Genomic DNA, 12159 nt, shown 5'->3' with positions numbered 1-12159 from the left:
ACAGAAGTGTTAGCCAGTATTGGATCAAAAGTGGTATTGCTGCTTTAACAGTAACCAAGCAAAAGCAATTACAGCATTTTTTACTTTTATACTTTTTAGGTGGTTTCAAACACCATCACAAGTTTTTTATCATGCAGCAACTGAACATGGAGGAAAAGATGTCTATCCAGGGCAGTGCTTATGGGAGGGTTGTGAACCTTTTCAGCGGCAGAGGTTTTCCTTCATTACCCACTTACAGGTACAGATTTTCTCACTATTATTTTATAAAGTAAAATGTGGAATTTCATTGAAAAGTCTTCAGATAATTTTTTTTCCTTTTCTCAAACAGGATAAGCACTGCTCCAGAGATGCTCTACTTGCAGGATTAAAACAAGATGAACACGGACAAGCAGGAAATCAGAAACCTTCCAATAAGTAAGAGACATGATCCTCGTTACTGGTAGAGAAAATAGAGTCAGAAATCACTGGAAGAAGGTTGTATATTTATAATTTGATTTATCAGGCATTGTTCTAGATAGAGCAAAATATAGTAATCCAATATGCAGTGATGCATAAAATATAAATATAAAATAGGTAAGAGAAATGAGTGATTGTGACATCTGAGAGAAAAGGTCACAATGGTCATGTAAAGCATAGGTGAAAAAGCCACACTGATGATCCAAGAGCAATTGAGGGTCCTGTGCCCCTAAACTTTAAGAGCCATTGATTAAAGATAAGCACCCATCTTCAGTAATGGAGACAAACTCACCATACTCTCCGAATTCTCTCCCAGCCAACCAGCATTATCTTTTTGATTACAGTGATCAGCAGCTCGGATATAGTTAAGGTTGAGAGTCACTTACTGGTTAAAAGACTACAATTCTAAATGCTCTAAAATCCACATACTGACATGGATTGCCTCAAAATTTGCTATGCCTTGTGAGAGTTTGGGGTAGGGATAATTGTTCAAATTTGGGGTCATTTGAGCAAAAAGTTGTCAATATAAAGCCCCCTAAAAACCCAGCATTTTACAAAATCATCTGATTCTTCTAAGATTTGTTTATGCACACCTGGGGCTCTGCTCTCTCCAAAGTGCTCCAGATTTATCATAGTTACTGCACCCAATGCCCCTTTGGAGCATTTCTCTGCATAAGTTATTCAGGTTCAGGTAGGAACTCCAGTTTGGTATGTCAGTTAAAAGTCAAAGTTCCACCGAGCCAATGGCTCTTCGAGTTGGCTCTTCATGTGGTTAAGGCACGTCAGTTTTGTAGCCAATGATACACGACGACTAGGGAGTGATGTGCCCAGCATCATGTCCAACCATATTTAACTTCTGTACCCTTATGGATCAGGTACTCAGTTTGCAGCTGGGTGAGTTGGAGGTGGCTTTTTAGTATGATCAAGCCTCGAATTGATCAATCAGTTGATCAAGACTTGAACCTATGACCTTCAGGATTGTAGCTGAATGTGTCAGTTGCTCAAGCCAAAGAGAATGAGGTGCACATGTGCACCAAAATTATGTCTTTGTTAACAGTCAAAGGGTTTCCAGGCAGTCTGTTGTCACAGTAATTGGGTGGCTCAAAGATGTTATTTTGATCATGGAATCTATATAGTACCCATGCACTGAGTTCAAGCCCTATCCCTGCAACTGTCAGAGAATGTCTGTTGTGCATGTTCCTTGCTCTCTGCCTGCATTCTGTAGGGGCTTGTTCTGGAAGTTTTTCTCTGAGACCAAAATTGCTGAGTTAAGAGCAATAATTTTTAAAAGGTCAAATTTACAGACAGTTTCTGTGTTTACATCAGACTGTTGTCAAAGAAAATAACATTAATTAAACAGAGGAAAGGTACCCTAACGTCTTCCTAAAGTAGTTTAATGAATTTATAATGAACCATGAGATTGAGCGTGATCAAAGGAAACCCAGGGCATTTAGTTCAAGGGATCCTGATACACAGCCCCCCCCAACATGAGCTGCTCAAACATTTCCAGATTCTTACAATTTTGGGGGGGCCAAAGCAAGGGAATATTGGGGGGTCAAAGCAGTGAGGAGGAATGGTGAGTGTGTATATGTTGGAGCTGTGCAGGAGATTTGGAGGTTGGGAGAGTGCAACGTCAGGGCCTCTGCCCCTTTTGCCTTATAGTTGTGCTCTGGCACAGTTACAGAGGAGCCAGCATGCCCCTAGATAATGGCCCACATTATTGCAAGGAATTGTTTAAACACCATTTTTTGAAAACTCAGTTTGATAACTAGAGCTTTGACAGAGAACTGGGTTTCAAAAAAGCAATTCTTCTGTGATTCCTTAATGAATAAAGGATTGCCTTCAAAGAGACCTCTGCTGTCTGTAAGCTCGGAAGTGCTCACTGAGCAGGATTGTAAGGAGGGAAAGTAGGGCGTCTTCCCCTCCAGTGTTGTCTTGGTGGGAAGCGGCGCCATCTGTGCCCTTTCTGGTCCCCTAAAAGCACCCCCCATCCCCCACAATTCCTCCTAAGGCCAAGGGAGGGGGCTCCAGGCCTCCCCTTTCCTCCTCTGCTCCCCAACCAGGGCAGGAACCTAGAAATCTCCACACTCCCCAGGTTTACCCTTCCTTTAATGCTGATGTTTCTAGAGGAAAGGGGGTGGTCAGAGCAGTGCAGGAGGGTGTGAGGAGGAAAGGAGGGGTCTGAGCTGTGCAGTGAGGATGTGGGGGGCTTTAACAGTGTTCCCACAAACCTCTCCACATCCATACTCCCTTTCTTGTCTCCCCCCTTAAAACATGCCCCTTCAGTGCTGAGACCAGATGGGGAGCTGGGAATGAGCATGTTCAATGCATGGCACATGCATATAGTGCAGAGAGTGGAATGAGGAACTGAGAATGGGCATAGTTGGTGTACAGCACTGAGACCATAGTTAGGAGCTGAGAATAAGCATTCTCAGAGCATGCATTGCACAGACCCAGAAGCACTGAGACTTTGGGGGTGGGATGGGAACACCTACTGGGTTGAATGGAGCAATTCACACATCTCAGACCTATTATTTCAGGGTATCTGCATCTCCATGGGTGTTCTTATTCAGCTGAGAATATCTCATTGGCATGAATGGGCCACTTCATACCTCTCTGAGCCTCTTGTGCTGCAAAGGGATGTGTAGAGATCCTTCCCCGTACACTGACTAGGCCCAGATTTGGGGAAGGACAGACTTTACATATCCACTGTCATGCCCCTTCCTGCCTCCAGCTGGCACATGTACGCCTCATAGCCTCACCTCCCCACCCCACCACCACCACCTATGGCTCCTCCAAGCTTTCCAGGGACATGGAATGACAAGGAGGAGCTTGTGTGCCTGTGAGTGGGCTCAGAGCAGCAGGGGGCAGGGAGTAGGTGGTTAGAGGAATGCAGGGAACATTGGAGCATGACTGAGCTGTGGGGTAGTGGAGTCTGATTAGTGGTGAGGAACATGAGCAATGAGGAGAGATGTTGGGATGATGTAGCAATGCAGGGAACAGTGGGATGGAAAGGAGCAGGGGTCTGAGCTGTACAGTGGAAAAACAGGGAGGTTTTCAGCTCTGTCCCCCCAAGTTCCTCACATCCATTCCCTCCATATCTGTCTTCCCCTTTCAAAAATATTCCCAATGACTCCATGCTAGTCTGTACACTGTTCTTATGTCTTCTCCCTGGATCCTTCACCTGTGGAGGGGTGGACTAGAAGGGATAACTGAGCTGTGCTGGGCACAGCATTTACTGTTTTGGATGGCATTTGGATAGCCACCATCCCCATTCATTTTAAATGTTGGCTAATAACGTATTCCTTCAAACAGTTATCAGAAAGCTAGCTTGTTCTGAAGTATACTAGTGTTGATTAGTTAGAAAGATACTTTTCCTTTACAAATGCCATCTGTGAAATGCAGTGGTTCTCTGAGAGAGGTGTATTTTCTCACCTTCACCTAACTAATCCTGTGGCACTTGTGAGCCACGGTTTTCCCCTGTTGAATCAAAACTACATGAGTGTTGAGCACTGAGAACTCCTTTAGCTGTGAGCTCCAAAGAGGTTAAAAATAAAAGCATATCAAGAGTAACTGTCTTGATAAATACAAATGTGCTAGAAAGCATCACATAATGCTTAATACCTATATCTTTTCTTTATCCGTGTAGGCAGCCAACTGCAGGGAGTAGTACCTCTACTCCTAGAGCACAGAAAGCTATTGTGAATCATCCTAGTGCTGCCCTCATGGCACTAAGAAGGGGATCAAGAAACCTTGTCTTCAGAGATTTTACAGTAAGGATCATTTAGATTGTGTATTTGAAATTAATGGGTGACTGATTTGTTTTTAATATGATTTTCTTTCTATTTTAGGATGAAAAAGAGGGACCAATAACTAAACACATCCGATTAACAGCTGCCTTAATATTAAAAAATATTGGTAAATATTCAGAATGTGGTCGCAGGTGAGCAATCTTGTAATTCTTCTAATGCCTTCTAATACCATACAGTGTGAAACATGTTGCTTCCATGTTGTGTTAATACCTTTTAGGTTCCAGATGACACGCGGATTTTATATTTAATAATTTTAAAAACAACTTTCAAATAGGATTCCACTGTAATGTGGCTACCTGATTAATATGTTAGCTTTATATAATACAAAATTACATAGAGGTGATGGCAAAAAAGAAAGGGTAAAAGTGAGTGAAATGGCATTTGAAATTAATTTCATCTTGTACATCTTGCACAAGTTGAAGTAAAACATCTAATTTGCCAAAATGGATGATAATACAACAGGAACGGACGAGGTTACAAAATTGTTTGTCTCTCTGTTTGCAAGCTGTTTAGGAGGTGAGGTCCTCCAATAAATACAGTAGGAGAAATGATGTAACCTTGTGTAGTTTAGCCACATGATTATATTTGTTTTGTAGGTCGCCTAGAAGCATAGTTCTATTAGAATCTCTAGACGGGAAGATTACAAGATCAATATCTGATGAGATGTAGACCTAGAAATTCTCACTTTAGAAAGCAGTAGTGAAACTGAAGACTGCTTTTATTAGTCCAAAATAGAAATGTGTCTATTTTAAAAAGTATATTTTAAAGAGTTATTAACATAGTGTATAGTTAATTATTATGAACTTTGCTACTCTCTGCCATTTTTAGAAGCACAACCTCTTGATCTGTTTTACACTATTTGGTTCCTTTCGTGGGCACCAAGTGTACTTTATCTGTGCAATAAGTGAGGTCCAATCTTTTCAAAAGTGATCAGAGATTTGGGCTGCTTCAATTTTTGGGTGCCCAATCTGAGACACCTTAAAGGGACCAGTTTTTGTGTGTTTTGTTGTCAGCGAGTGAATGCTCAACAAATTCTGAAAATCCAGGCCCCTTTAAAATGTCTCATGTTGGCCATAACATCTTATCCCAACTTAAAAAAAATCTAAATGATCTTCTGCAGGTTACCTATTTATTCTTCTTCGAGTGCTTGCTCATGTCCATTCCATTGTAGGTGTGTGCGCTTGCCACATGCACTGGTGCCAGAAGTTTTTCCCTCAGTGGTATCCCTAGGGGACCGGCTCTGGTGCCCCCTGGAGAGGTGCGCGTATGCACCGGTATAAGGGGCGCTGCCGGCTCCGCTCTCCCTCGGTTCTTTCTTACCACCAGTGACGGTGCTGGAACGTCTCCTTGCCTCAGCAAGCTTTCCTTCTCAACTGTGCCGTTGTGAATTCTCTTGTATATAGTTCTTAGAAAGTCTGAGTAATTTATTAGTTCCCTTCGTGTATAAGTCAGAAATAGTTAGTCCCCTGCAGGACTTAGCCTAGGGATTGGGCATGCCCTGGGCTTTAAGCCTTGCGACCACTGCAAAAAACCTATGCCAGTCAGTGATCTCCATCAAAGCTGTCTTAAGTGTTTGAGGGAGACCCACAAGTGACAAGTATCGCATTTGTAAGAGTTTCAAGCCCCGAACCAAAAAGGAGCAGGACATTTGACTAAGAGTGCTCCTAACGGAGTCGGTCCTCGCACCGGCCTCAGAGCCATCCAGATTGGACTGCACTCCAAGTACTGCAGCTTTGGTGCGGAGTGCACCGCCAGCACCGGCCTCTGACCGGCGCCGATCCTCATCCCCTGTACCGGCTAAAAAGCAGACAAAGACCGGGAAAGGGCGTTTTCCTACATCCCATAAAGGGAAGGAGAAAGCTGGAGCAGAGCAAAGACCCGCGCGTGGCAGCTCTTCCCCTCTGGACGGTGGCCAGGCTTCAGCACCTGTTGAGCTGTCGAGCTCTGTTCATGACCCACCCATCATCCCGGGAAGGAGGAGAGGCTCTTGGCACCTGGCAGTGCTGTCCACGCTGGAGGACTTTCAGGCCGCTAAGGACATATTGCCCCTTCCAGTGCTGCCCGCGACAGCCAGCTAGGTGCCCCGTTCAAGGGGTAAACCCGCTCTGGAACCTTTCCAGGAGTCCCCATTGGTTCGGCACTGCTCCCTGATGCAGGGAGTGCCCCACCAGAACAGCACCAACAGCTTACCTGTCAGAGTTCCCCACGTCATTCCCCAGACTCTGGACGGTGTTCCCCGGGATCCCGACGTCATTCATTGGGTGTCTGGCACAGACCCATGGAGGTGTGTCGCCAGTCCCCGGAGTCCCGGCACCAGTCCCTGGAGCGGCGGGGTCAATCTCCAAACTCGCAGCACCGCTCCAGAGAGTCCAGACACTGGTCCCCAGAGTCCTGTAACTGGTCTCTGATTTGCCAGTACGGATCCCCGTGGGCAAGGCATTGATCCCCTAAGCCGGGACGTCAGTGCTCTCACTCCCAATCCACGGAACGGCACCGCTCTCACAGCATGAGGCATCGATCGCCAGGGTACAGTTGCCGATCCGCTGAACACCACTGCGGGCCACCAGAGGCATGGCACCGGGAGCTGTCTTCCTGGTACGAGTCACCGGTGGAGACCCATGGAGAGGGCCGACAGGATCGAAGTAGGCAGGCAGCATTGTGTCCCTCAAACATATCTCTTCCTCCTCACTCTCTGAGGCTGAGGAGGAAGATTTACTGGCAGGCCGGGGCCACCCACCAGGGGCATCAATATTCCCATCAGGACCACCAGTGCCTACATGGCCTCAAGATCAATGGCTGGCTCCCTGGAAGCTATGGAATCCCTAGGGGTTTCCCCAACCATCGCAGGGGTACTGATCAGTTTCAAGGGCATCTGAGAAACGGTCAGCAACAGTCTCCCAGCCACCCCCAGACTCAGAAGCAGAGTCAGACCAAGGTCCCCAGTGTCAGCCATCCCCAGCTGGCACTCCCCTGCGGAGGCCATGGAGGTGGCAGACCTGCCATTACTTGCCTCCTCATCCTCTTTGCATGATGAGGCAATAGCAGGACCTTCCCATACAGTCCCCCAGAATGATATAAAAGCCCACCAGGAGTTTCTTAAGAGGGTGGCTTAGATCCTGGGGTTAGAGGCTGAGGAGCTGGCAGAACCCTCCAATTCTGTTTGATGTTTTGAGCACAAAGGCCCCTTCCAGGGTGGCATTACCCATCCACGAGGGAGTGGTAAATCTGACCAAAGCCTTATGGCAAACTTCCTCTTCCCTGCCCCCCATTTCCAAGCAGGCAAAGAGAAAATATTACGTACCTGCTAAGGGATTTGAATACCTACATACGCACTCCGCTCCTAGCTCACGGGTGGTATTGGCAACCAATGAGCGTGATAGACAAGGCCAACAGGGATCAATTCCTAAGAATGAGAGGCAAAGAGGCTCCATTTCTTTGGTAGAAAAATGTATTTGATGGCCAGCCTCCAGTTAAGAATGGCCAACAATCAGGCCCTACTTGGTCACTATAACTTTAACATTGGCAGTCCATGGCCAAATTTGCAGACTTGCTGCCAAAGGAGCCCAGGAAGGACTTCCTGGCTATCCTGGATGAGGGCAGAGCTATGGCCAGGGTAGCTCTCCAAGTGGCCTCAGATGTGACAGACTCCACAGCCCAGACCATGGCATTGTCCATTTCCATGCTAGATGTAGTTCTTTGGCCTGTCGGTGGAGGTTCAGCAGTCCATCCAGAACCTCCCTTTTGATGGCCTGGCGCTGTTCTCAGAACAGAGAGCAAATTACATGGCCTGAAAGGCACTTGCTCGGCCTTTACATGGCGGCTCCTGTGAGAAAGTGGTTCAAACCACAGCACTCCCACAGGTTCGGGGACCAGTCCTGAACAAAGCCCTTCCACAGAAAAGCTAGGAGCTACAAGCACTAGTAAGGCCAACAGCCGGCACCCTTAGTTCCCTCGAGCTCTACCCGCAACCAATGGGGTAATAATCAGGCATTTTGAGGGCATGCTCGAGGGTGACCTTCCAGCCTGTGTACTCGATCCAGCACCCCTGCTTTTTTCCAACCATCTGTCTCCCTTCCTCATGGCCTCGGCTTCTATAACATTGGACCAGTGGGTCCTCAGTACAGTAGCGAGGGGTACACCCTCCAGTTTATTTCTACCCCCACCCCTCTGCCCCGTCCCTCTTCGGAGACCCGTCTCATGAGCATCTGCTTGCTCAGAAGGTGCAGGGCCTTCTGTGAGTGGGAGCTTTGGAGGAAGTCCCTCCGTGCTTGAGGGGGAAAGGATTTTACTCCTGTTATTTTTTTTATCCCAAAGGCCAAGAGGGACTACGTCCCATCCTCAACCTGCAGAGCCTGAACAAATATCTCAAGAAGTTGAAGTTCCGCTTGGTCTCCCTGACCTCCATCATTCCTTTCCTGGATCCAGGAGACTGGTATACCACCCTTGACCCGAAAGACGCTTACTTTCATATATTGCTCTTCCACGGACACAGAAGGTTCCTACGTTTCATAGTTGGGACCACCCACTACCAATTCGCAGTGCTCCCCTTTGGTCTAGCAAGAGTGCCACGGGTGTTTATGAAGTGCATGTTGGTGGCAGTGGCCTGCCTCAGATGTTGGGGTATCCAGTTTTAGCCATACCTCAATCACTGGCTTATCAAGGGACATTACAAGGTCCAGATCCAGTGCAGCATTGAGACGTTGCGAGCCACTTATCAAGCTCTAGGTCTGTTGATAAACGAATAAAAATCAGCATTGGTTCCAGTTCAAAGAATAGAGTTTATCGGAGCGGTCCTCGATTCTACCCAAGCCAGAGCCTTCTTGCCAGAGGCCAGGTTCAGGGCAATGTCAGATCTGATTGCCAATGTCACGACCCACCCATTCACCACTGCCCGGCTGTGCCTCAAATTATTGGGGCACATGGCCGCATGCATGTACGTGGTTCGGCACACGAGACTCAGACTGCGCCCCCTCCAGATTTGGCTGGCGTCAGTCTACTCCCCGGCCAGGCATTACCTGGACAAGTTCCTCACGATCCTGCCATGGATACTTACTTCCCTGCAGTGGTGGTCTGACCCAGCGCTAGTGTTGGAAGGCGTGCCATTTGCGAGCACATGACCCATGTCTCCCTGATATCTGATGCTTCCAACCTCTGATGGGGAGCGCATCGCGGTACACTGTGAACGCAGAAGCTATGGTCAAGAGAGGAACTCATGCTTCACATAAATGTCAGGGAGCTCAGAGCCATCCATCTAGCTTGTGGGGTATTCCTTCCCCACCTTTCCTTTCGGGTAGTGCAGGTGTTGACAGACACCATGTCCTCCATGTCCTATGTCAACAGGCAGGGGGGAGCTCATTTGTCGGCTCTGTGCCAGGAAGCCCTTCACCTGTGGGACTTCTGCATCTGACATGCAATCCACCTAGAAGGCTCACACCTCCCCGGCATCTGGAACACACTAATGGATCGCCTCAGCAAGTCCTCCTTCTCTCACCACAAGTGGTCCCTCCATTCAGAGGTTGTCAGGATGCTCTTCCAGAAGTGGGGAGCTCCCCACCAGGCAGAACAGAAAGTGTCATCAGTTCTGCTCCCTGCAAGGCCTCGGCAGAGGCTCACTCTCCGATGCCTTGGTCAGGAGACGTGATGTATGCTTTTCCGCTGATCCCACTCATCAGCAAAGTCCTCCTAAAGATCAAGAGGGATAAAGCACGGGTCATTATGTTTGCCCCAGCATTGGTTCGGTATGCTTATGGACCTGGCTGTAGCAGCCCCTGGGCACTTCTCAGCCGCCTGGACCTGCTCTCACAGGATAATGGTAGGCTGCTGCACCCAAACCTCACCTCACTCCACCTCACAGTTTGGATGCTGCATGGCTAAATCCAGAGGAACAAGCCTGTTCTAGTCAGGTACAGCAGGCTCTCTTGGAGAGCAGGAAGCCCTCCACCAGAGCAACTTACCTGGCAAAGTGGAAGCATTTCTTATGCTAGGCAACAGAGTGAAGTATCTCCCCGAGTCAGTCGTCTTTGCAGTCCATTCTGGATTACCTGCTTCACTTAAAGCACCAGGGCCTTGCCTTCTCTTCAGTCAAGGTCCACCTGGCAGCTATATCAGCCTTCCACCCTTGCGTCCAGGATAGATAGGTACTCTCACATGACATGTCTCTATCCAGGGTATTTGCAGGGCCACGACGTGGTCTTTGGTACACACGTTCACAACGCATTATGCCATACCAAGCAAGCCAGAGATTACACTGGATTTGGCAGAGCTGTGCTGCAGTCGACACATCCATGAACCCCTACTCATCTCTGGTGGTACTGCTTGGGAGTTACCTACCATAGAATGAACATGAGCAAGCACTCGAAGAAGAAAAGATGGTTACATTTCATAACTGTTGTTCTTCGAGATATGTTGCTCGTGTCCATTCCATGACTCAATCTGCTTCCTCTCTGTCGGAGTTTGTTAATGATCTGGAGGATGGTGTGGATTGCACTCTCAGCAAGTTTGCAGATGACACCAAACTGGGAGGAGAGGTAGGTACGCTGGAGGGTAGGGATGGGATACAGAGGGACCTAGACAAATTAGAGGATTGGGCCAAAAGAAATCTGATGAGGTTCAACAAGGACAAGTGCAGAGTCCTGCACTTAGGACGAAAGAATCCCATACACGGCTACAGACTAGGGACTGAATGGCTCGGCAGCAGTTCTGCAGAAAAGGACCTAGGGGTTACAGTGGACGAGAAGCTGGATATGAGTCAACAGTGTGCCCTTGTAGCCAAGAAGGCCAATGGCATTTTGGGCTGTATAAGTAGGGGCATTGCCAGCAGATCAAGGGACGTGATCGTTCCCCTCTATTCGACATTGGTGAGGCCACACCTGGAGTACTGTGTCCAATTTTGGGCCCCACACTACAAGAAGGATGTGAAAAAATTGGAAAGCGTCCAGCGAAGGGTAACAAAAATGATTGGGGGACTGGAACACATCATTTTTGAGGAGAGGCTGAGGGAACTGGGATTGTTTAGTCTGCGGAAGAGAAGAATGAGGGGGGATTTGATAGCTGCTTTCAACTACCTGAAAGGGGGTTCTAAAGAGGATGGATCTAGACTGTTCTCAGTGGTAGCAGATGACAGAACAAGGAGTAATGGTCTCAAGTTGCAGTGGGGGAGGTTTAGGTTGGATATTAAGAAAAACTTTTTCACTAGGAGGGTGGTGAAATGCTGGAATGCATTACCTAGGGAGGTGGTGGAATCTCCTTCCTTAGAAGTTTTTAAGGTCAGGCTTGACAAAGCCCTGGCTGGGATGATTTAGTTGGGGGTTGAACTAGATGACCTCCTGAGGTCCCTTCCAACCCTGATATTCTATGATTCTATGAGGGAGGCGGGAGCCAGCAGCGCCCCTTATAGCGGTGCATATGTGCGCCACTCCAGAGGGCACCAGATCCGGTCCCCTGCGGACACCACTGAGGGAAAAAACTTCCGGGACCGGTGCGTGTGGCAAGCACACACACCTACAATGGAATGGGCGTGAGCAACACATCTCGAAGAACAACAGGTCCCAAAGGTAACCATCTTTTTCCTAAACCCTAAATTGTCTGTCAGAGCACAGCACAGCAGCTGGGCTGTACACCATGGAATCCGTAGAGGATGGGTGAAGGGAGGGAATCCGTTCACTCAAGCTGTGGAGCCCCAACAGAACCACACTCCGGCCTCCTCATTGCATAAAGGCCCTCCCTATCTCCAGGCAGGAGAGTATCTGCTGGATTCCTATCAGAGTCTTCTGCCCTGTCTGTTGACTGTCCTGCTGCAAAGCAAGAAGCAAACAGAATCCTGATGAGCTCTTATGCTGCATGCTTATGGAGGAATGAGTAGGATTTACCCTTAGTATCAGTGATTACAGTT

At 48.0% G+C, this 12159-nt stretch overlaps 1 protein-coding gene across 1 annotated transcript in view; it reads left to right on the top strand.

Moving 5' to 3' along the window:
• Positions 1 to 12159, top strand: part of ARID2 (AT-rich interaction domain 2) — a 167990-nt gene that overhangs the window by 152877 nt on the left and 2954 nt on the right. The window contains exons 17-20 of the mRNA XM_074942169.1: positions 100 to 238; positions 329 to 414; positions 4106 to 4229; positions 4308 to 4399. Coding sequence (XP_074798270.1) covers positions 100 to 238; positions 329 to 414; positions 4106 to 4229; positions 4308 to 4399 — 441 coding nt within the window. The remainder of the gene's footprint in view (positions 1 to 99; positions 239 to 328; positions 415 to 4105; positions 4230 to 4307; positions 4400 to 12159) is intronic.

The sequence above is a fragment of the Natator depressus genome, chromosome 1 (genome assembly GCF_965152275.1).
Source record: "Natator depressus isolate rNatDep1 chromosome 1, rNatDep2.hap1, whole genome shotgun sequence".
Lineage (NCBI taxonomy): Eukaryota > Metazoa > Chordata > Testudines > Cheloniidae > Natator > Natator depressus.
This window is presented reverse-complemented; position numbering and strand designations above follow the sequence as displayed.